Source organism: Protopterus annectens, chromosome 1.part0, assembly GCF_019279795.1.
Source record: "Protopterus annectens isolate FY-2018-M chromosome 1.part0, PAN1.0, whole genome shotgun sequence".
Taxonomy (NCBI): Eukaryota; Metazoa; Chordata; order Ceratodontiformes; family Protopteridae; genus Protopterus; species Protopterus annectens.
This window is the reverse complement of record NC_056725.1, coordinates 973999466-974026136: the sequence shown is the minus strand read 5'-3', so window position 1 is coordinate 974026136 and position 26671 is coordinate 973999466. Positions and strand designations below refer to the sequence as shown.

Genomic DNA, 26671 nt, shown 5'->3' with positions numbered 1-26671 from the left:
GAAGGATATATGAGCATAAGTATGTCATGAGCATTAAAGATGATAAAAATGCTGTGGAAACATTACAAAGAAAATGCATGTAATGTAGATTTTAAATTTGCTGTTTTAGATGAAGTTTTAAATGTTGACAAGTTCAATGCAGAAGAAGAACTTGGGTGGAAGGAATGTGAATGGTTAGTTAGGATGAATGCCTGCCATCCACCTGGGTTAAATGATATAGAAGATTTTATAGCTTTCCTTAAAAGGAACGGGTTGCATCATTAATTACAAAGTTGTGTGTCTTTGTATGTGACTTAAAAGTGTTTTAATCCTGTAGTCACATTATTCAGCTTGAAGAAGTCCAGTGCTGACAAAAGCACTTGCTATTTGATGTGCATGCTTTGTCATTAAAATTGATTACCGTTTTTTGGCTCATCTCTCCGCTTTTGTTCTTTAGTTTTTGATGTATGTATCTGCATATTATTCTCCTGTGCCCAGATGGTCAATTTCTTCAAGTTCTTTTGCAGACATGCCTTATCTGTAACACGTGTAACCAGTTTACATAATTTTGGGTCATCTGCATATAGACTGTAGAACACCTCAGATGAAAGGTTAGGTCTGAAAGATACACTCTAACCAAGTAAAGGCGTAGGATGGAGCCCTGTGGGGCACCCTGACTGTAACCAAGTATTTCACCTGTCCAATTGCTGTATGATACTTGCCATATCCTATTTGTAAGCCATGGATCTATCCATCTTATCAAAAGTACATTGATACCTAGTTATTCTAATTTATTAATCAGTGTTTTGTGTATGACCCTGTCAAATGCTGAAGTTAAATCTATATAAATTATATCACAACACAATTTTGTTATAGAACATCATGTTACAGGTGGTAATGGATCTATTTTCAATATATGCATGCTGATGTATATGATTTCAAGCCCCAACCTATCCAGCTCTGAGAATAACTTATCCAATATTACCTTCCCCATTATTCTTCCACAACATGAAAGTAGACTTAAGGGTCTATATGACTCTGGCTTTGTCCTGCTCCCTTTTCCCTTAAAGACAGGTTTAATAAGTGCATGTCTCCAGTCTTGAGAAATCTTCCCATATTTATATGATCTAGTAAATAATAGATATAATGATACTGTGAGTTCTTGCTGAAGTGTTCTCAGGTCATTATTACTAATTCTGTCTCCTCACTTTGCTTTGTTTGGATCCAGGTTGTGCAGGTCTTTTTCAATATAATCTAATTTGATTCCAGTATCTGAGATTACCTGGATGTCACTGGGACAACTTATTACCCCCTTTGTGTTGCTAAACTGTTTTGCATAAGATTTTGTAAATATGTCTATAATCTGTTGTCTCAGAATAAATTTTAGAATATGCACACAGTTTATGAAGTTGTATGTCCTTGCTTCTTCCTCAACTTATGTATTGATAAAACATTTTTATTATGCTGAATATCTTTATGTAAATTTTCTTCATTTTTTTTCTTGATCTTATCTCACACTATGTTTAATTTGTTTGTCCAGCTTGTTTATTTCAGTTTTCAAAACTGTAGTTCACCCTCTCTTCCATTTCTTACAATTTTTGTCTCTCACCTTAATTCAGGTATCTTGTTCTTATGGAAATGTATCCCTCTGATTTTGTATGTCTAGATCCTGATGTTAAACATTTTTTTTTATTTTATGCACTCAAGCAATTTCTCTTTTAAAACTTTCCACATTCCATTTGCAGTTTTTTCACTGAACACAACACTCCAATTAGTTTTACACAGTGACTGTTTTGCTTCCATAAAATCTGTAATTAATCTTCTGTGCATTGGTTTTGATTTCAGTTTGGTAGAATTAAATAGCAACAAGTTAACCTTTATATCCCCATGATAATTGCCCATCAATGGTGGTAAAACCTGACTTGAAGCAACAGTAGTTTCTTTAGGAACACAATCAATGTCCAGCCATTATGTTCCATTCCCGGGTAGGTTTTTTACAGTGTGAAGCAATGGTTGTTCCTGAACATATGTTATGAATAATTTCCTTACTAATGTTATAGAATCAATATTATTCCAATCTGTTTCTGGTAAATCTAAGTCCCCAGCTAATATTATTCTTCCCTCCTGTGTTTCATGCAAGAAATGTATGAATTCCTCTACATCATCAGCATTTGACTTTGGTGGTCTATACACTCTAACAATTGTTATATGTTCCAGGGTTGTCTTTATTGTCACCATTACACAGTCTATAGTACTGGTGTTATCCCTGAACATGTAATAATCACAGGTCTTATAACTATCTTTAATCCCCATCATAATACCTTCACCTGATTTCTTGTTAGAATGTCTGTTACAGTAAAAACGTTTATACCCTGATAAAACTAGTTTCCAGTCATTGTTCAGTCCACGTTCCAATCATTGTCCATGTTTCACAGACAATAACAACATCAATCTTGTGGGAACATAGCAAATTTTCCTTTAAAAAAAAACTTTATTATTAATGCTCCTAGCATTAACAACCATCAGAGATGCATCAAATGTTGCTATTTGTGAACTGTTAAATTTTTGACCTGGCAAAAAGTCCTGCCTAGTGTTTGTCAAATATTGCAAAATATCTGCTGCAATATTTTTCTTCCCTGATCTTGACAAATGCACATCATCCTGTCTGAAGACTTGTGTACCCAGAACTAGGCTTGGGTGCTCTACACATTTTCATTTTTTAAAATGGGACATTCTTTCCATGTAGGTATATACCCAAAAAATCTTTTTATTCACAGTAACCTGACTATCCTTTTCATATGTGATTTGTGAAAAAATACGTCCTAACACTGGTACAAGCTATGCTATCTACGAGGGCTGTAAGTTCCCTACTAACAGTCAATGAGTCCTTGCGGATGAGATCATTTGTACCGGCATGAATAAAAACAAATTCGTACTTCCTTACATTAAGGCATTCCAAGGCTTGCGTCACATCTTCTATTTTTGCTCCTAGCAAGCATAATGTTATTCGATGTTCATTATCTTCTCTGCAGATATATCAATTCCTCTAATAATTGAATCTCCAATTACAAAAATATCTTTTCTGACCAGATCTGAAGAATCTTCAACTTCTAATACAGTAATATCTGTTCTATCCATTGTTACAAAGGAATGATCTTCATCACCATTAGTCTTATTAATCCCACTGTTTTCTTTGCGTATCAAATTTGCAAGCATACAGTTCTCAACCAGCTGGCTTTATACAGCCACAGCTTGAGTACTAAAAAGGACACCACTTTGTTATGTAACACACAGATTACATGAAATGATATTTGTCTATTTTTCTTACAGTAATGTTCTTCAATCTTTTCATGTTCCATTTTGATTTCTTCCTTTTCACCTGTCCCTTGCCCCTTTTTTTGCCTTCTCTTTTGGAAAAATGATGCCTTTTTCTGTAGACTGAAGTTTTTCTGATATATTACAGGGAATGATAACATTTGTCTATGTGTTATATAACAAAGCATTGTTCTTTTTAGTACGTATTCTCTTTACAGACATATATCAGTTTCTTTTTTTTCCTTCTTATTTTTTTGTGAACTTCTTCCTTTATGTCTTTTTTTGTTTGCTTCTAAACATTCTGAATCCTCAGATCGCTGAATACTTGCATCCAGAATTGCAAAGTTGTCAGGGGCATCATCTTGCTTCATAGTGGTTGAATGATCTTCACAGAAAATAGACACATCATTTCCTAAATGTGTTCTGTTTGCACTTTGGCTAACATTATTTATCTCACTAGTTCAGTCATTAATGTATGTAGCAACAGTTCTCCAAGCTGTGCCAATTGCAGAAGTGCAATCATCATCAGTAAGTCTAGAGTCACTTCTAATAATGGTAAGCCCATCATCCAACTTTTCACATGAGGAACACAGATCACCAGTGTTACCAGGTGTTACCTTTAAATACGCATAGCATTTATTACACTGTATAAGATATTTGTGCCTTAGCAAATCATTAATGGCATACTCATTTAAGGAATCCATATTCAGCTTCAAACAAATAAAAAATTATAAAAGAAAAGAATAATCAAAATCAGTAACCACAGAATTCAAAGAGAACTTAAATCAACTTCTGTAAGAAAAATCACACAAGCAATATACAACTAAATGCTAAAGTAAGTACAGTAAACTTGTCGTTCTGACAATACAAGTTCTGAAAGTCAGACAAAAGCTGTAATTCCTTTATGTTGCTCTTGACTCTCACTCGCAGTCGCATTTCTTTTTAACAGTAAAGATCAATAAGTCACAAACCAAAATAGGATTATTTAGATAACCTTTGGATTATTGTCCTCTCTGTATTCTATGTGAATGTATAACTGACTAGGCCCCTTGGGATGGCTAGAGAATGCCTGTCTAAAACCTATTTCTTTCTAAAAACCAACAGTGGAAAGTAAAGGTAAAACAACAGAATATAAATCAAAGTAAATCTTCCTGTCTACAAGTGATCCCTTCCTTCCTACAAACAGTGAAAAACAGTGCTAAAAATAAAATATGAATTCAAATAAAACTTCTCTTACCAGTCACTTCCAAAGTAAATCGCAAACCCAGACAGGCCTGTTTAGATAAGCTCTGGATTTGCCTCCCTGCAGTCTGTGTGGATTTATAGCTGACGGGGCCCCTTGAGATGGCTAGAACTTGCCTGTCTAAAACCTATCCCTTTCTAACAATCAACAGTGAAGAGTAAAGGTAATACAACAAAAAGAAATCAAAGTAAATCTTCTTGTCTAGAAGCTAGGATTGTTTAGATAAGCTCTAAGTTGTTAGGAGGACTGGCATTATTCATCTAGTGGAAGTAGGTATTTACCTGGGGTATCTGAGCTGGGGAGCACACAAAAGGGCTCCAGTATCTTTTTTGCACTTCTCTTATATACTATGACTGTATTTTAGCAGTTTAAAAAAAAAGTATTATCTGTTGCTGCATTAAGTAGTTAATTGCACAGTATTACTTTGTGTCTATTAGTGGTAGTAGTTTGTGTGGTCGTGTTACACTTGGGCTCTAAACCAGCTATTCAACATTAAAAAGGTGTTTTTTGGCACCCTTGTGACAGAAGTGTGCTGTTCTAAACTGTCTGAGTTGAAGATAGCTAGTGGAAGGCTTATTTTCTGCTTTTCTGATTGGTACTTAGCTTAAAACTTGTTTCTCTTTGCTTGTATTTAGCCAAGTGTTTGCATGGTGCTATTCTTCTTGCAGTAGCAGTTAGCAGTACCCTTGTATAGACGCAAAAGCATAGAAGCTCATTTTTTCCCTAAAAAGCTGTCCGTGAAACCCTTCCAAGCTTTTCTGCTGCTCTAGGAACATCTCAGTTGTACACTGAGCAGCATTGCCTTATTGATCAACCTTAGTCTACACAAAGTATAGGTCCCTCTTGTAGTCACGGCACTACCAGCACAGTCCTGTCAAATTAACCCACCCCCCCTTCCATAATAAAACATAAAGTAAGAGCCTGCTATAATGGGTGGGCAGTTTCCCGTCATCTCTCTGTCCAGCCTGATGGACATGGGTATGCTGAGGCAATGTAGCAATTGTCTCATGTATTCTGACAACCACTTACTCCTGAAACAAATACTTTATGTGAAAGATGTAGTTATACTATGAAATTGGAGGCAAGATTCACATAAGGAAAAATTGAATGCCAAACAGGTTGTCAGCACACATACACACTTCCTACACTAAATAAGGACTTGAGACATGAACCCACATATGCAGAGGTACTCACTAGTAACTTACCAAAAGACCAGAGGCCTCCCAAATGGAAATCACCTACAGACATAACAATGAAAAAACAACCACAACACATAATGACACACAAACACCAGTGTCTCAGCAAATAACCCCATAAGGCGTAATACCACAAAACCTAATGTATTGGTCATAGGTGACTCCATTGTGAGACACATGAATGTTCCCCTCACCAGGCTAGATAAGGAATGGGTTATGGTTAGGTGCCCATCAGGTACCAGGATCAATCAAGTCACTCAAGCACTCAAGTCATCAACCACAAGTATGACTCTATCATAGTTCATATGGTGGTGAACGACTTGAGATTTACCTCACTGGACTGTATGAAGAGAGACATGACTGAGCTCTCAGATTGTATGTCACAGGCAGGTATATGCTTAGCCTTAAGCAGCTTTCTAGCTTCTCCAAATATAATGCCACAATACAAACAAAAATGATTGAGTTTAACAATTGTCTTAACTTCTGGTGTCAGTCCATGGGAATCCAATATCTGTCAGCCTGGAAAGACATGGTTGACAGACCACACTGTTTTGCCAGAGATGGTCTGCATCTGTCTCATCTAGACTTTCTAATACTAGCAAAGGCATTCACCACCCTTATTGTGCTTTTTTAGGTAGTGTCAAAATAACCAACCTCCCAGCATAACAAAATCCTCTCTAGATAAACTCAAGGTACTGCTGTTCAATGCTTGGAGTCTCAGCAAGACACTGCATTCCCTGGAAACACTCCTCACTTTGGAAGATGTTGACATCTGTGCAATCACCAAGACAGAGTTCTAAGCCACGGAAAACACCCTGGCCGTGCAGGGCTACAATGCCTTCCATACATTCAGACCACAAACTCAGCACTTGAGCTGTAATTCATTGATTGCCTTGGACCATTTCCAGCTCTTTTCAAGTTCCCTGTATAAAAATCCGCCTCAGGGCATTTTTTTTGGCTATATACCCAAGCAGAGCTCCACGTGGTCCTGCAGAGGGGTCCTGGCTACAGAGAACTGAAAGAAGCGACCACTTTCCTGATTTAAGTACTTTTTGGCTTTTTTTATCTGCATTGTCCTCTCTGGCTTTCATTTAATAAGATACAACTGTTTTGTGTTTTTCTGCTGTATTCTAAAGTATCTGCACTTAAAAGTAGCATTTTGGTCGACTCTGGTCGAATATTACTGTTTTTTTGCTAATTTAATTGCTGAGGCTGCTCACTAAAGTGTGCTAGCCTGTGTTAATCGATTTTACTGTTTGCCTTACTGCATTTCTGTGTTCTTTTCTAAAAACAAAAACAAAAAAAATACTCCTTGTTTTCCCGCCTTTGCTCGACTAGTTAAGACCAGTATACAGGCTTGCTGTATTCTGGGCTGTGTGTAGTTCCTGTGTTGGCCATTGCCTTACTTGGATAGAAGGAAGTTTCTGAGCTCACCAGTTGGAGTGGGGAGCCTTGAGCAGCCTATCTGTCCCTGGGGGAAGTGATCTCAGCACTTGAGCTGTAATTCATTGGTTGCCTTGGACCATTTCCAGCTCTTTTCAAGTTCCTTGTATAAAAATCCGCCTCAGGGCGTTTTTTGGCCATATACCCAAACAGAGCTCAACGTGGTACTGCAGAGGGGTCCTAGCTACAGAGGACTGAAAGAAGCGACCACTTTCCTGATTTAAGTACTTTTGGCTTTTTTATCTGCATTGTCCTCTCTGGCTTTCATTTAATAAGATACAACTGTTTTTGTGTTTTTCTGCTGTATTCTAAAGTATCTGCACTTAAAAGTAGCATTTTGGTCGACTCTGGTCGAATATTACTGTTTTTGCTAATTTAATTGCTGAGGCTGCTCACTAAAGTGTGCTAGCCTGTGTTAATCGATTTTACTGTTTGGCTTACTGCATTTCTGTGTTCTTTTCTAAAAACAACAAAACAAAAAAAATACTCCTTGTTTTCCGCCTTTGCTCGACTAGTTAAGACCAGTATACAGGCTTTGCTGTATTCTGGGCTGTGTGTAGTTCCTGTGTTGGCCATTGCCTTACTTGGATAGAAGGAAGTTTCTGAGCTCACCAGTGGGAGTGGGGAGCCTTGAGCAGCCTATCTGTCCCTGGGGAAGTGATCTCAGCACTTGAGCTGTAATTCATTGGTTGCCTTGGACAATTTCCAGCTCTTTCCAGGTTCCTGTATAAAAATCCGCCTCAGGGCATTTTTTTGGCTATATACCCAAGCAGAGCTCCACGTGGTCCTGCAGAGGAGTCCTGGCTACAGAGAACTGAAAGAAGCGACCACTTTCCTGATTTAAGTACTTTTTGGCTTTTTTATCTGCATTGTCCTCTCTGGCTTTCATTTAATAAGATACAACTGTTTTTGTGTTTTTCTGCTGTATTCTAAAGTATCTGCACTTAAAAGTAGCATTTTGGTCGACTCTGGTCGAATATTACTGTTTTTTGCTAATTTAATTGCTGAGGCTGCTCACTAAAGTGTGCTAGCCTGTGTTAATCGATTTTACTGTTTGCCTTACTGCATTTCTGTGTTCTTTTCTAAAAAAAACAAAAAACAAAAAAAAAATACTCCTTGTTTTCCCGCCTTTGCTCGACTAGTTAAGACCAGTATACAGGCTTTGCTGTATTCTGGGCTGTGTGTAGTTCCTGTGTTGGCCATTGCCTTACTTTGATAGAAGGAAGTTTCTGAGCTCACCAGTGGGAGTGGGGAGCCTTGAGCAGCCTATCTGACCCTGGGGAAGTGATCTCAGCACTTGAGCTGTAATTCATTGGTTGCCTTGGACCATTTCCAGCTCTTTTCAAGTTCCTGTATAAAAATCCGCCTCAGGGCATTTTTTTTTGGCTATATACCCAAGCAGAGCTCCACGTGGTCCTGCAGAGGGGTCCTGGCTACAGAGAACTGAAAGAAGCGACCACTTTCCTGATTTAAGTACTTTTGGCTTTTTTATCTGCATTGTCCTCTCTGGCTTTCATTTAATAAGATACAACTGTTTTTGTGTTTTTCTGCTGTATTCTAAAGTATCTGCACTTAAAAGTAGCATTTTGGTCGACTCTGGTCGAATATTACTGTTTTTGCTAATTTAATTGCTGAGGCTGCTCACTAAAGTGTGCTAGCCTGTGTTAATCGATTTTACTGTTTGCCTTACTGCATTTCTGTGTTCTTTTCTAAAAACAAAAACAAAAGAATACTCCTTGTTTTCCCGCCTTTGCTCGACTAGTTAAGACCAGTATACAGGCTTTGCTGTATTCTGGGCTGTGTGTAGTTCCTGTGTTGGCCATTGCCTTACTTGGATAGAAGGAAGTTTCTGAGCTCACCAGTGGGAGTGGGGAGCCTTGAGCAGCCTATCTGTCCCTGGGGGAAGTGATCTCAGCACTTGAGCTGTAATTCATTGGTTGCCTTGGACCATTTCCAGCTCTTTTCAAGTTCCCTGTATAAAAATCCGCCTCAGGGCGTTTTGCGCGCTTTTGCGTGGTCGGGCACCTAGCGCAACAGCGGTTATACAGGTGTAAACTATTCTATACAGGTTTTAACTTTTTCTGGCTCCGCCAAGTCTGCTCTTCAATTTTTCCCTTAGAAGCTCTACTCAGTCTATCTAGCTGTATATATTAGCACTTGTTTTCGGAACTTCTATCCTTAGCAAGCACTCATAATAAAACCAAGCACTCTTACCCTAAAGTAAGCACCACAGGTATCCACTACCCCTGTGAATACCCACTTCCCTTAAAGGCACAACACTCCTTATAATATTCTAGTATGTAGAGTGGTAGACCACTAGCATCCTCTCTTGTTCAGCTGGTTAATCTGGGAATCTTAAGACAATGTTACAATTGTCTCATGTACACAGACAACCCTCTCCTCCTTCCTACTAACACATATACTTGTGAGAGATGCAACTATATAGCCAGACTGGAGGCTGAACTCTCTCAACTCAGGACTGGCAAGACCAGTCAGGAAGAGATGGTACCCACACCCAAAGCAAAACCAGTCACACATATAACCACCACCAATGCAAACCAAACACATAAAAACACAAAGACATACTCGGAGGCTCTTGTAAAAACTTACCAAAACAACAGAGGCCTCCAAAGCAGACACCCAGAAATACACCCCACAAAACACAACACCTACAACACATACCTCAAGCAACAGGTGTGTCGCACAATCACAGCCCCTAAGGCAAAATACTATGCCAGAGACATTAGTAATAAGTGACTCTATAGTCAGACACACCGATGTTCCACTTACCAGGCTGAATAAGGAGAGGGTAACGGTGAGCTGCCTATCGGGGGCTAGGATCCGCCACATTACACACGCACTCAGGTCACTCCAAAGCAAGTACAAATATGATTCAGTCATTGTCCATGCGGGTGTGAATGACCTGAGACGTACCTCCCTGGACTACATGAAAAGAGACATTGAGGAGCTCTCCGATTATGTAGCCCAGACTGGTATGACCCTGACCCTGAGCAGCATCCTGCCCTTGCCAAGAATGATGCCTCAGTACAAAGACAAAATGATCAGTTTTAACAATTGGCTTAATCACTGGTGTCATTCTAGGGGGATCCAATGTCTGTCAGCCTGGGATGATATGCTGGACAAGCCACGTTGCTTCGCAAGGGATGGCTTGCACCTGTCACCACTGGGCTTCCGGATACTGGCCAAGGCTCTTGCCACCCCATAGTGCCTTTTTAGGCAATGCTCAAAGGACAAATCAACCTCCATAAAAACAAAAATGGAAAAAATTAAGGGTAATGCTGCTCAACGCCAGAAGTCTAAATCTCAAGATGCAGGCACTCAAGCACTTCTCAGTATGGAGAACATCGATGTCTGTGCAGTAACTGAAACCTGGTTCAAGGCTCCTGAGAGCACTCCAGCTACCAGGCTATACCTCATATCATGCGTTTGGCCTCAAGTTCCAGGCCGAACCACAAGGAGGAGTGTCCATTTTCATAAAGGACACCTACACCTCTCGATTGGTGGCTACTCATGAAGCATCAGAAACCATACAAGTTTTACTCACCATAGGCAAAACTGCCATACAACTGGTCGCATGTTATAGAACACCCTCCCAATCCCAGGAATCCCATCAAGCATTCCTGAAAACACTGGAGGATATGAATGTCACACCAAACACCATCATATTGGGTGACTTCAATTACCCCAACATAGACTGGGCCCACTATTCTAGCCCTAACACCCTGGCCCAAAGATTCCTGGAATTCATAAACTCAAATGCTATGGAGCAACTGGTCACCTCTCCTACGAGGAGAGATAATATACTTGACCTGATTATCACAAACATGGGGTCCAAATGCTCCGCACCGGATATAAACCCCTCACTAGTAAGATCTGATCATAAACTGATCACGTTGGATGTACATATCCCACCCCCAGAACAAAAGACTACAGTGAAAAACTTTTCAAAAGCTGACTTTGCGCTCCTTAAGTCAGAAATGATATCCTTTAAGCCTACTGGGTTAATGGAAACCACATCCCAAAATGCTGGATCCTTCACAAAAGCCTTCTACGGACATCTCCAGGAATGCATGGATCAGGCAATCCCAACTAAAACCAAGACCCACTCCACCAAGGGAAAACGCCTGGTTTGGTGGACCCCGGCTATAAACAAACTGTACAACAAAAGAAGGAAGCTACTGCAGGACAGAGCCAAATCCCACAAGGGAAAGGCTTCCCTGATCAGCACAAGTAAAAACTATGTTCTCTCATAAAACATCTAAAGCAAACTTTGAGAAAAGATTGCCAAGGATACCAAAGACAATCACAAAGCCTTCTTCAATTATGTCAGAACCTTGGGAGGAAATTCTCAGATATGCTCTGAGCTAGTACACAATGACAAAAATTCACTGACCCTACTGACATTGCCAACATTCTGGCAGATAGGTTCAGTGCAAATTTCTCCCTCCCTCACCCCTAAAGATGAAGTAACTATCCCTGCTGAATGTAACCTACCTGTCATCACAGACACACAGGTGAAATCAGCACTCAACAAGGCAAAAACACAGCATCTATGGGACCCGATGGTATCCCGGTTGCGTGTTACGTGAACTCCAAGATGAACTAAACCCACCCCTAAGAACTCTATTCAATCTTAGCCTCACTACAGGATATGTACCTGAACACTGGCGCACAGCAACAGTGGTCCCACTCCACAAAGGGGGAAATTCTACTGACCCAGGTAACTACCGCCCCATAAGTTTGACCAGCCTGATCTGTAAGGCTATGGAAAGAATCATCATGGAACTCATAAATGGCGACATTGGGGATCTACAGACCCTTGATCCCACACAGTTCGGTTTTGTAAAAGGCAGATCCTGCCTCTTAAACCTGGTTGACTTCTTTGAGACGGTCACTAGTGCCATCGATGAGGGCAAGGCTGTCTACACTGCCTATTTGGACTTGGCTAAGGCCTATGACACAATACCACACTCTGGCATCATTGACAAGCTCAGCAGCCTAAATGTAAATCCATATGTCACAAGATGGGTAGCAAATTGGCTAAAAAACAGAACCCATAAGGTTAAAATTGCTGGAGCCATGTCAGACTCAAAACCCGTCACAAGTGGTGTCCCACAGGGCTCAGTCTTGGGTCCACTCCTATTCGGCATTTATTTCTCAGATGTGAAAGCAAATATGGAAGGATTATGGCTGACAAAGTTTGCAGATGACTGCAAACTGGGTGCCATAGTGGATTCACCTGCCGACACACACATCCTACAGAAAGGTCTCACTGAAACGGACAACTGGTGCCGGAATCATGGCCTCAAACTTAACGCCAAAAAATGTATGGTCATCCCCTTTGGGAAAAACAAAGTACCCACAAACTATCACGTAGACAATAACCCACTGAATACAGAAGATGTAATCAGAGACCTGGGGACTCAAGTCGATAGTGACCTCTCCTTTGACAACCATGTTGCCAAAGTGGTCAGAAAGACTTTCTACCTTGCCCATCTCATCATGAAGGGATTCTCATCCAGATCAAAGGAGGTCATTGTACCTCTGTATTCCTCCCTTGTCAGGCCCATGATTGAATATAATGCTCCATTTGGGATGTATCTCACCCGGCACATGCAACAACTGGAAAGACCCCAGAAGTACCTCACCAACAGGATCATAGGTCTAAAACATGTGCCTTATCCAGCTAGATTAAATAAACTCCAGCTCTATTCAGTAGCATACCGCCTGCTCAGAGGTGATTTGTGCCTAACATACAGGGCCATGTCCAACCAGGAATTGATGGACATGCTCCATCTCAAAAAATCCAAATCCACCAGAACCACACGAGCTAAAGATTTCAACCTCTGCACAAATATGAATAGAACATGCTGGAGGGATAGATTCATAACACAGAGGTTACCCATACTCTGGAACAAAATCCCAGTTCACGTGAGACAGAGCCCTTCATTGGCACTGTTCAAGAAAAATCTCGATGCATGGATGGGAGATCGCAAGTTTACCCCGGGAGTGACCTCAGTGTCACTACTAGACAGAGGTATAGTTTACTAAATAATGGGGTTCCACATGTGTCACTACTAGAGAGGCGCAACTATATAGTATGGGGTGGCGTAAAGCCACATCACTGTTGGCTAGGCTTATAAATGCCCCCGGGCAGATAGCCTAGTACACTACTATGAAACTATGAAACTATGAAACAAAAGAACCAAAGGAGGAGGTGCATCCATCTTCATTAAGGGATAAGTACACCTCAAAACTGGTCAGACATTATGACTGTCTTGAGTTACTCCAATTTCAGTTAACTGTAGGCAAAACCCCCTCCCACATCATAGCTAGCTATAGGTCTCCAACCATGATACAGGAAAACCATGCTGCATACCTGGACTTACTGGAATCACTTGCCATACAGCCCAACACCTTATACCCAAGGGTGATTTTAATTATCCTACCATTGACTGGGAAACATACATGACCACAAACATGTTGGCTCAGAGTTTCTTGGCCTTTGTCAATGCAAATGCTGTGGAACAGCTAGTCAGTACACCCACAACAGGTTCAAATGTCCTGGACACAGTACTCACTAACATGAGAGACCATTGCACCCCCCATGTGATGTCCTCCCTGGTAAGACCAGACCATAAACCTGCCTTGTTTGATGTAATTATAACACCAGATACCCAATCAAGCTCAAATATGCTTAAGAATTTTTCTAAGACAAATTACCTCCTACTAAGTGATGGTATGAAAAGTTTCAAAGCTTCCTCGAAAATAGATAACATAGACTCCTATGCAGAGGTGTACACCAATGACCTGTATAAGCATTTGTGCAGTTGTAAAGAATTGACTGTACCTGACCAGATTAAAAACAGATCTTACTGAAAAAACAAGCCACCTTAGTGAACCCCTAGTATAAGCAGGTTATACAACAAGAGAAAGAAACTAATGTCCAAGGACAAGGGGGAACTGGCTTAGCAGAAGAAGAAATCCCTCTCTAGCTTTAACAAACAAATCAGACATCTTGTCAAATCTGCCAAAGCTAATTATAGTACAAAACTAGCCTCCCTAGCTAAGGATAATCACAAGGCATTCTTTAACTACGTCCAAAATCCAAAAGGGAATGCCCAGCTTTGCTCTGAACTGGTTGTGGATGGCGCCACCCATACCCAACCAGAGGTAATAGCCAACCTGCTAGTTGACAGATTTGGAGAAAACTTCACCCCTCCCGTCCCCTCTAGTCATCCCCCAAAGTATATCTGTCACCATTCCTCAGCCTATTATCTCAAGACAGCAAGTCATCTCGGCAATTTCCAAGGCCAAAAACACAGCATCAGTGGGACCAGACAACATCCCAGGTTGCCTTTTAAACAGCTAAAAACATGATCTATCAGACCCACTTGGATCCCTGTTTAACCACAGCCTGAGTACTGGCTATGTTCCGCCAGAATGGAGGACAGTAACAGTAATCCCTGTGCACAAAAGGGGGGCTATCAACTGACCATGGGAATTATAGTTCCATAAGCTTGACTAGCCTCATCTTTAAGGCCATGCAAAGAATCATTATGGACCTTATCAAATCAAACCAGAAATAGATAAAAAATCAGGCAGCAACTGAATGTGCCAAAAAAACAAAAAGAATATAAGGTGAAGGACCAGATGAAAAGGTAGGAAATGTGGAAAACACATAAATATAGTTGCAAGTATAGAAAACTTCTGGAAGAACTTCATGCTGATCAGAAACGAATACAGGAATGGTTAAGGACCAAGAAATGAAAGATTAATATTGGTGGCTCAAGATAGTGGGCTGCGTACACGCTGGTTTACAAAGTCCATTGAACATGTGGGGGAAACAGACAAATATAGGTTTGTAAAACCAAATTGGAAACAATCGCACACATTGTTGCTGATTGTGACATACTAATGGCAGAAGGACTGTATACTGAAAGGCATAATAATGTGGCAAGACTGTTGCACTGGAGATTGTGCAAACATTATGGTACTGAAGTTGCTGAAAAACATTGGAAACATGAGCTACAGAGAATCATAGAAAATGATGAAGTTTACATCACATGGGATCACCCACTATCAACAGTCCAAAAGATAGATGCTAGAAAACTGGATATAGTGGTCCAAGAAAAGAAGACAAGAGTAGCATTGACCATTGAAATCACCACACACAGTGACCACAGTGTTCTGCACACAGAGAGACACAAAATTATAAAATATAAGGATTTGCAAACAGAAATGAGAGCAATGTGGAAGAAGGATACTCAGATAGTTCCAATAGTAGTAGGATCAAAGAGTCTACAAGCATATTTAGATACACTAGCAATACATGTAACTCCCTACGAACTGCAGAAGGAGTCATTACTGGGCATGTTGCGGGTGCTGTGAAGAGCATTTTTGGCTGACAAAGAGTGAAACAGTAGTTATTTCATGAACTTTAATCGTACTTTGACTTAGGAATGGGGTCCATTCCCATCATGATATTAGAAACCCAAAAGATTTGGAGAAATTAAAAAGGGAGGGACCTTATTAACAAGTGCATAGACAATCTCCAAACTCTGGACTCAACCCAGTTCAGATTTTTTTGAGGTAGATCATGCCTGTTAAACATGCTTGACTTCTTCGAGAAAATCACCAAGGCCCTGGACGAGGAAAAGACAGTGCATACTGCCTGTCTTTACCTAGAAAAGGTATTTGACACAATCCCCCACTCAGGTATTACAGAGAAACTCCCTCAATTGGGAATTAACCCCTGAATTACAGATGGGTAGCCAACTGGCTCACTGACAGGACACATACTGTCATAGTAGGTAGCTTCACCCCTGACAAAAGACCAGTCACCCGTGGCGTACCATAGGGTTCTGTGCAGGGCCTCTTGCTGTTCAGAATTTATTTCTTAGAAGTCCAGGCAAACTTGGATGGCCTGTGGCTGACCAGGTTTGCTGACTACTGCAAATTGAGAGCAATCACCGAGTCCCCCACCAATGTTAATATACTGTAGATAGGGTTAATGCAGACAAATGACTGGTGCCAAAGCCATGGATTAAAGCTAAATGCAAAAAAAATGCATTATTATTCCCTTTGGGAAAGCCGATATCACTGCTAAATGCATTATAGAATTATAGGCAGCATGCCCCTAAGTGTAGACCTAGTGGTACATGATATGGGTACTCAGGTTGATAGTAATCTGAACTTTGACCACCACGTATCTATAGTAGTAAGGAAATCCTTCTATGTGGCACATCTTAGAAGTAAAGGCATCGCATCTAGATCTAAAGATGTTATAATTCTATTATACAAGGCCCTCATCAGACCAGTAATTGAGTACAATGCTCCTTTCTCCATGTACCTCACCAGACACCTGCAACATTTGGAGAGATCACAGCGTTTTCTCACCAAGAAGTTACAGAGTACACAAAACAAGTCATATGGAGAAATACTGAAAGCCCTGTCACTTTATTCTATCTATCAACTACAGATTGCTAAGGGATAACCTATGCCTGGCTTACAGGGCAGTTTCTGACCCAGCCCTAATGGAAATGCTACACATTTATAAATCAAACTGCAGGAGGGTCATTCGTTCCAGGGATCTTAAACTAGCCTTTGACATGAACAAGTCATGCTGGAGTGACAGCTATATCTCCCAGAGACTGACACTTCTCTGGCACAAGCTTCCAGTTCACATGAAACAGAACCCCTCCCTGACCCTCTTCCAATGCAGCCTAGATCAATGGATAGGTGACTGCAAATTCACTCCTGGGGTGGTGCCCATGTCTCTCCTGGACAGAGGAAGTCGGTATTAACTACCATTGACCCTTAGTTCTGCAAACATCACACATCAAACCACTGACAATTGGGGAAACTTGGGATAAATATGTTTAGGTTTGTAAGTGCTCTAGGGTCGTTAGCCTAGTAACCTCCCAGAACCTATGAACCAGTAAAACAGAGCTTCCAATTTCTCAGTTTTTGTATTATCTTTTTTTAATCTCTTCTATCATATCCTTAGCTGCCATAACAGAATCCTTTTTAATCCCTACTCCTAAGTATTTTATTTTATCATGTCCCCATAAATAGGACTATTACTTAACCAATTCTTGTGTGGGTAGATAGTGTAAAGCTATTGCCTTTGTTTTATCTTCATTAGTTTAGTATCCCAAAAAGACTTGAAACTGTCTCAGAGTGTTCCACAACACTGAAATGTCCTTTTGTTTTTATCTACAAATAAAGCCAACTTTTCTTGAATTTCTGAGTACCTTGTTTTCTTTGGCAGTGGTTCTAAATGTAACACAAAATAACAAAGGGGAAAGAGGACAGCCCTGCCTGATTCATCTGCTCAAACAAAACTTATCAGAGAGGAACCCCCACACTTGAATTTTCATCTCCAATCCCTCATATATCCTCCTAATCAACCTTATTATTTTATTAAGGAATTCAAATGCTTCCATTGCCCTACTCATAAAATCCCAGCTTACTCTGTCGAATGCTTTCTCTGCATCAAGGCCCACCAATAACAGAGGTATTTTCTTACATTCTGCTTCCTTCTGGACCATCATTGTTCTGTTAATGTTGCAAAATGTTTGCCTTCCCTCCATAAAACCACATTGATCCATATCTATCAATTTTGGCATCACCTTTGTCATTCTTTTAGCCATTATAGACATAAGCACTGTATAATCACTGTTTAGAATTGAAATGGGCCTATATGAAGCTGCACCCGATGGATATTTACCATGTTTAGATATTACAGGTACCAGAGATTTCTTCCAGGATATTGGTGCTTCTCCTCATTCTTAAAATACTTTTAAACAAAACCTTCCAGATCTTTTATCATGTTCTTCCCTCCTAACTTCCAAATCTTCACAGGAATACCATCTCTTCCTGGAGACTATCCTGTGGATTGGTTATGTATCACCATTTTTATCTCATCTCCTGATATCCTAACTGTTAGTAAATCAGCCTCATCTACCTCTAACATGGGCATATTTAATTCTTCCATTAATATTTCCATTTGTGCCTTTTCTTGATTTTCACATTGGTTTGCTTTGTACAGATTTTTATAAAATTTCTGAACTATTTCTAATACTTCTATAGGATCTCTGGTTATTTTTCTTGTTATCAGCTCCCTGAGTTTGGCAAGAACCCGTTTTACTTTGTTACCTAAGCCATTGTGCTAAACACGTTTGTGCTCTGGAGTTATCAAACAACAGCTTCTTAACAGCAATCTTTATAAATGTGTGCATATTTTATAAGTAGTCCTCTAGTTTCTCTTTAGTACTCTTCAGTTGCACCTCTTCTCATTCTGTGAGATTTCCCCTATTCTGCAATACTTTAACCTTTGTCAGTCCCTCTAAATAATTCTTGTTACTTCTTAACCCTATCTTTTTCTTTTATTTATTTATTTATTTATTTTTAAAACACCTTTATTGAATTATCTCTTGTGACATAGGCAAAGTTACATTTATAAAAATGTAATCAAACTGTATTAACAAATTAACATTAGCAAACATTATACTTGATATATATTGGTATACATCCTATAACCTAAACAGCATTACATCAATGATTCAGTTCCTGCCCCTCTTTTGTTTTACAAGAAACATCTTTATTAAACCATCACTTATGACATAAGCAATCATACATTTATATAAATGAAAACGAGCCACACTGACGCAATCCTTGTTGCAAGCATTTTACATCACAAACCATACTGACACACTCCCAGTTGCAAACATTACACATCACTTATAATCTACCCAATCATTTCAGTCAGACATTACATAGCTCATTTAATTCCTGCCTTATTTTAAACCTCATTCCTCCCCTGTATGTATTGTTCCCACATTTCCCATTTTTTCCTATGTAGATTGTGCCTACCCTTTTCTAAAGGTATCAGTTCCAGTTGTTTTATCTCAGTTACTATATTCACTACTTCTAATATAGTTGGTTTTGATTTTGATTTCCACTTTCTAGTAATTGCTTTCTTGGTAGCCACCATAATTAGACACAGCAAGGCCTTACCATGTCTAGGCAATTCCGATTCTGTATCATAGCTCAGAAAGATCACCTCCCTTGTCACACCAATCCGCCCATCCAGCATCACTGACAGTGCATCCCACAGGGAATCCTTAAAGTCCACTAACCCGCTGCACTTCCAGAAAATATGGGTTTTATATTAGAACACTACCCCACCAGATGCACAGTAGCAAGGACCGCCCAAACTCCGCCCACCACCCTGCGTATGACTGTTTTTGCTAGTATTACTCCGAATAAACATGTGAAGACCTTCGCCATTAGAATGAATCTGCAAGACTTTCTAATAGTTGAATCTGGACGATGCTGTAAGTGAGCAGTACGTAAATCCAAAGGGTAGAAAGTTGAAATGTATGTGCATATTAGCTGTTGGTGTTACCTACATAACGAAAACATTAAAAAAAAAAAATAGAAATGGAATGCAATATATTATAAAAAGTGCGCTTTAACAATGATTAATCTGCTATTCTATCACCGTTCACTGTGCACTGATATTATGCAATACTGTACATTGCAAACACTAAATGCCTCAAGCTTCTGACTACAACCTGAATGCAACTCACATGAGGCATGAACCTAAGCAGCTGTGACATCTGGTAGAAAACTACACTTTCATGCTGCTTCTGTAATGTGGCAAGCATAGCCCCCCCCACACAAAAGCAATTACTGCTCAACAATATATTAAAGAAACATGGGGGGTGCAGGCGACTCCGAGATCACTCAACAGTAGGGAAATAGCAAACTCCAGCAAACGGCCAAGGGAAATCTTTCCCTGCGTTAAAACAGCCGTTCACCATTTTTTGCTTTCGATATTCGAAGATCGATGTTTAGGTGATTGATCACCTAAATGTTCGGTCTTCTAATATAGACCCCAGGCCAGGGGGCTGGCCTGGCCCCCAGCAAAGCCAATTCCTAAAAAACAAGTGCAGTAAAGAAACATGGGCATTGCAGGGGGGCTCACCCCCCCTGCTAAAGCAATTCCTGTACATATAGTACATACTGAGTTTAACTCCATACTGAAAAGCTCCCTTGGAATGGCCCTATTTGAAGAATGCCAAAGCATACCTCTCAACTGTTTAGATTTTCGCAGAATTTCCAGATTTTTGCCTCATATTTCTGCTCTGTTTCTCATAAAATTGTGCCTTTCTGGCAAATTATTCAGGGTTAGTGTCAGAGAATAACGACAGAAGCAAGAATAGCATTAAGTAAAATTAATTCAGGGAAGCAGCAGGCTCAGATGAGGTCACAGCAGATATGATAAAAATGATGGGTGAGATAGGGGAGAAATGTACTAATAGCCGTATGGAGAGAAAGGCATATCCTAGATGACTTGAGAATAAGCATACTTGTGCCAATGTGCAAGAACAAAGGGGACATCCACAACTGTGGGCAGTATAGAGGAAGCAAACTCCTATCACATTGCATGGAAGTTCTAGAGAAAATGACTGATAAATGGATATGCAGAGTAGTAGAATGTAAGATGGGAGATGAGCAGTTCAGATTCAAATCAGGATGCAGCACAACTGACCCGATGTTTGCAGTGAGACAGATAGCTGAGAAGAAGCTACAGATGAGGAAAGAATCCAACTGGGCATTCCTAGACTTGGAGAAAGCATATGGCAAGGTCCCAAGAAAGCTGATCTGAGCAGTACTGTGGTGGTTTGAGGTCCCAGAAACATTGGTAGAATTAGTGCAGGCTATGTACAAGGACCCAATGACTCAAGTACGAACAGTGTTCGGCCTCATAGGAGGGTTCCCAGTGGGGGTGGGTGTACACCAGGATTCAGCTCTGAGCCCACTGCTGTTCATACTGGTGATGGACTACATTAGCAAACAGGTTGGAGGGGACAGATCAACAAAGCTGCTGTATGCAGATAATGTGGCATTACAGGCAGACTCTGAACAAGAACTCCTGCAAAGTATAGAGCAATGGAATGCAAAACTTAAGGCAGATGGGATGAAACTAAGCACAGATAAGACGGTGGTAATGGCAGCAAACTGGGAAAATCAGAAGAAGCTGAGAATTGAGATAGAAGGGAAGATTGTGGAACAGGTAAATAGCTTCAAGTATCTGGGAGGGGTGGTTGAGGAGAAGGGAAGTCTGAATGAAGAGGTCAAAGCTAGAATCAGAGGGGCTGCAGCCAACTGGCATAGAGTGTCAGGTGTAGTCTATGACAGAGGAATGCCAAAGAAGCTGAAAAGTAAGGTGTACAAGACAGTGGTACAACCAGTACTACTGTATGGTATAGAAATCTGGGCAGTAATGGCAGAGCAGATGAAGAAGCTAGAGGTGATGGAAATGTAAGTGCCTGAGAATGGTGGTAGGATGCACTCTGTGGGACAGATGAAGAAATGAGGACATAAGATCAGAAGCCAAAGCAGCTCTAATTGCAAAAAAAGATGAAAGAGAACAGATTACTGTGGTTTGGACACATGCAGAAAAGCAGAAGACAATCTGGTGAAGACGATTGAAGAGGTGGATGGATTGTGTGAAAGAAGATCTGTGACAGTCAATCATGAGTGTCGAAGAAGGCAGGCGTGTGGCATTGAATTGAGGGAGATGGCGACAGTTAACAGGATTCCCCGACCCCAGGTAGAAAATGGGGAAAAAGGGGGCTGATGATGATTATGATGATGATTATTGGTGCATGATCTGAAATAGTTTTGGATGCATATCAAAGCTTTCAATTAAATGCACATGTTCCTGTGAAATAAAATTTTTGTCTAGACTAGCCCAGTTTTTGTACCTCGGGGAATAATATGTAAATTCTCTCTGAGCTCCTACTACTGAATTCACATCTTTCTTACCAAACATTTTCATAAATTTCTTCAAAAATCTAGCCTGTTTTGTTATATTTTCCCTTCTAAGTCCCCCAGACACATCTTCACGTTAGCATGTCAAATTCTTGTCTGTAAGTATAAGTTATATACCCTGCTGAAATTTGATTATTTCTCCCAAAATTTTCTTAAGATCCATTTTAGCAGTTTTAGGTGGAATATAAATACATACTAGTGTAATCTTCCTCCCTTGTAGTAAGCTTTTACTACTACAAATCTACCATTATCTTTTTTTTTTTCTTCTTCTAACATTGTTGGAGCTCCTCTAGCAATTAATATAAGTACACACCTTTTCCTTTGTCCCAGATATACTGCTAAATAATCATCCTAAAATAATTTCTTTATCAAATTCACATTCTTTCCCGATGTGTCTGCTATAGCACAGCTATTTGCGGTCTGCATTTTTAATATAGTTCAGTAATCTTTCTTTTTTGTATATACCTATAAGACCATGCAGATTTAAAGATAATATGGAGTGTTGTCATTATGATAAGACATTTTATTCCCACCTGTTGTATATATAACAGTTTTTTTAAATGTCTCCTTTCAGCTCTTGTGTTACATGCATATACTAATGCTTGACCAGTTGATTTTTTGTACAGTTGTTTCTTGTCCTCCCCATTTGAACCTATGTCACATCTTACAAGATTTTTTATTTTAATGAAAACACTCAAAAAAAAAAACCAGACCCCCCCCCCCCCGAGTACCCCCATAACCTATTAGCTTAATACAAACACACAAAGTTATGTACATCTTCAAATAATGAAGTTTAACCCTCCTAATGGGAAAAATTGTCCTAGACTGACAGCTACACTCAAAGGCTTGAATTGACCTATAAAGGAAGTTATACATGCTAAGATGCATGGAACAACCTGTATTCTGCTTATACTAACTGCTGTCTGGTTTATCTTATCTTTATTCCTCTCCCAGATGTAGAAAACTTGAATGCTTTCAGAAAATATTATCTTGTAGCCATTGAAAGAAAGTTGTATTCTGCATTTATTGCCCTTATCAGATTGTCTTCATAGAAACATGAGAACAAGATACATGGTTGCCTTTAGCTACAAGTGTCTCATGTTGCATTGTGAATATTTATATGCTACAGGAAAATTATTAATTGCATTCAATGTTCTTTTATTTTTCTTGCTTCCCCTTAAAATGTGTTATTAGATAAAGCCAAAGACATTATTCCAGTCATTCTCCTATGCAAAAGTAAGAAAAAACATATAAATTTTAATTTTATTATGGTATTTTGTCCAGGCTTTCTTCTCTTTACACATTGTAATGCCTGCATTTCTTAAAACTGAATAAGAAAAAAAAAAAGAAAAAGGGAAAAAGGGCACCTGTTTACTTTAGCATCCCTATTGCACACAAAATAACTGAAAAAAGCTTTACTTTGTAACATGCAATATATGTTATGGTTTATAAAAATACTGTTAAGAACAAAAACTGTTTTACTTACATGTACCTCTTTCCTTTCTTTTCCCCTGTCCTTAATGTTCTTCCAAACATTAATGACATGAAGTAGGGAATATGCTTTGGAGTCCTCCACAGGTTTAACAGAGTCAAACAACTGCGTTATTTCTATGTATTTTTTTCTGCCATATTTGACAAATGTGACTGATGCTTTTAATCCCACATTTATTTATTAATTTCCAAGTTGCTGGTTTTCTTCCTGTTGATCTCCATCTCTCAACTCCATTCTATGGTTCATTTCCAACATACTCTTGGTTCTTCTAGTCAACTCCTGTGCTTTTTTCTGTCTTTCAAGCATTTTCCTTTGGAACATTGGAAAATATTTCACTGGCATAGTCTATGAGCTTTATTATCAGAAGAATAAGAAGCAGAAACCCTTTCTGTTAGCTCACTTTTTTGTACAAACTTTTGTATTTCCTCCTTAGCATGTTCTGCTTCAAAAAATGACTTTGACCCTCCAGGAAAAAAAATTTCTGGAGATAGCTGGATACAGCAGCTTGAATCTCCCACCTATTTCTCGACATTCCCTGATTGCTAGAATAAATTTACTCCTCTTCTACCTGATGTACAGTGAGTAGTCATTTCCCACAAACACTCTACTGCTTCCATTTTTTAGTAGTTTGTCCTTCTGCCACAGTTTTGTCACAATCAGCTCTTTCTATTGGTAGGATTGCATCTTTACTATTAGAGGTCTTGGCTGCTTTCTCATAGCCAGGTTTGTAACATACACACGATGTGACCTTTCAGTTAACAACTCACGCTGTGGAATTTGCTTATTTGTGCTTTCATAAAATGAATACAGTTTTTTTTCCTTCCAGTTTTTCTAGTATAACAGAAAAACTACAGTTTTTCCTACATGTTATGTGCTCTAAATGTACCATTTTTGAAATATCTCTTCTTGAGCAGTCTACTACTCAACCAGCCTTTTCTTCATTTCGACCTCTGATTTTTTTCAGTTTTATCAGCTCATCTGAATATCCGTTTAAAGCTATTCCATTTTTTTCCATCCTTTTGTTATTGAAGGTTGATATACTTCAATGTCTTCAGTGTTTCATCTATTGTAATCAGCTTTGAGCACATTTGACTATTTTTCCTCTAAATTATTAGAAGTCATGTCTTGCACCAAAGCTAGAGCTTGATCTGCTTTTTGGTGTACAGCTGCATGATTCTTCCCAACCTGTGTTTTTTCCTCACCTTTTGTAATTCATTTTCTTTTAGATTCTCTAAATGTCTTCTTTGTTGGCATCTAGGCAGTGCACTTTAGTAACTGAAATTTACCTAAAAAGGCACATTTACTAGCTCTTTTTTCTGAGTTTCTGTTTTCACACTTGCAATTAAGTTGTTACTCAGTGTGCAGCCATCTTAGAAGTCCTGTTTTAACTGCATTTTTTGTGATATTTTTGTGTCACCATGCATTGCTTTCAAATCTGACAAATGGTGTTCTAGTTTATGTGTAGAAGCTGGTTCAACCCACAGTCTTGTAATTTTTTACCTGCTTTTGTACAGTATAGTAGAAAAGATGATGACAGGAGTTCTAGAGAATTGTCTTGTGTTTAGGAATTCCATTCTTCCCTTTTTGGGAACATGAAATTAACTGGCAAGATGGCATCTTTCCTTGCTGTTCTGGATAGCTGGCAGGTGTCAGCAATACCCTCATATTCTGTTGGGGGCCATTTTAGGGTTAGACACTCATAGCCATTTATGTGTCAAAGACAAGAGAGCTGTTCTGGGGAAAGTTTTAGTATCATTTGTTTATATCTTGTTAACCAACTTAGTCTTACTGGTTGAGATTCATTTTCTGAGATCAGAGGAGAAAACACTTCTATGTAATATGTATTGTAGACCAAAAGCTAGTGTAATGATTTGTAGGTTTTCTAAGTTAACAAGTAGATATTGTAGTATGCAGTTGAACAACATTTAAAGTAATAGTAAGGGCAAAGAAAGAGAAACAAGTAGATAATTCCATTTCATGACACAATAGTTTGCAGCGGCTGACCTGTAAGGGACTAGTATTCAAGTGATGTCATTGCTTAGTTCCTTCTAACTAAAGACATCAGACTGTCCTGGCACATCATATTAGCAGAAAACTTACCCAATGTATATTATACAGAACAAAAATGGTAAGAATCTAACAGAGTTGTGAAATTGATGGTATCTGTTCCGTGTTAGCCAGCCACATATTGCTCATAGCAGTTGAAGCCATTAAAAATTTTCACCTTTTCCATCAGCTTTTAAACTTTTATTTAATAAAATGTGTATATAAAAATGCTATTCTACAGGAAGCACAAAAACTCAAAGTGAAATATGCAGGCATTATGTTTATTTCCTCACTTTTCAACAGATAAATTTAGAATACTTGCTTTTTTTGTAATAAATGTCTTCTTAAAAGCTGATTCAGTGTTAACCAATGCTAGTTTGTGTAACATAATATGATTTATTCTATATAAATTTTACATTTTGTAGGATAATTTTATTTATTTTGTATACATTTTATTTTCCTGCACTGATACTGAATATTTAACAATACAGATGCAGATGGGCAACTCAGCGTGAAATTTGGAGTACTCTTTGCTGACGAAAGGTGTGCAAACGTGTTTGAAGCACTTGTGGGAACTTTGAGGGCAGCAAAGCGGAGGAAGATAATTACATACAATGGGGAGCTGTTGTTACAAGGAGTCCATGACAATGTGGACATTGTATTATTACAAGACTAAAGATTTCTGCCATACTTGTCTGAAATGATGCAGTGTTTGGTGTCTATAAATAAACAGGGCTTAATTAATTAGTTAAGTATATCAGCATGCTCTGATTTTTGTTTTGCTGCACATGTTTAGCATATCATAGCTCTTTCATTTGTCATCAAACAGTTCTGCATTCTTAGCAGTCTAATTCTAAGGTCATAAATCTAATGCATTTCTGGTGTCATCGCTTACTTATTTTTCATGCTAAGCTTATATTTAGCTATATTCCTTTGTGTGTTGTTACTGTTATGAGTTCACACTCATGAGCTAAAGGATACTATGACAAAGGTACAGTAAAGAGAGACATGGTAGTAAATAGTGTCTATATCATATGAGCAGATCGCACAAATTGCAAATATCGAATATACTGGACCTCGAAGTGCTTT

General features: G+C 39.2%; 1 protein-coding gene across 1 annotated transcript in view; it reads left to right on the top strand.

Moving 5' to 3' along the window:
• The window catches only part of ABRACL (ABRA C-terminal like), an 86620-nt gene extending 60283 nt beyond the window's left edge, over nt 1-26337 (top strand). The window contains exon 3 of the mRNA XM_044064687.1: nt 26074-26337. Within this exon, the coding sequence (XP_043920622.1) occupies nt 26074-26258 (185 nt within the window). The 3' untranslated portion in view covers nt 26259-26337. The remainder of the gene's footprint in view (nt 1-26073) is intronic.
• Nucleotides 26338-26671: the final 334 nt, after the last annotated feature.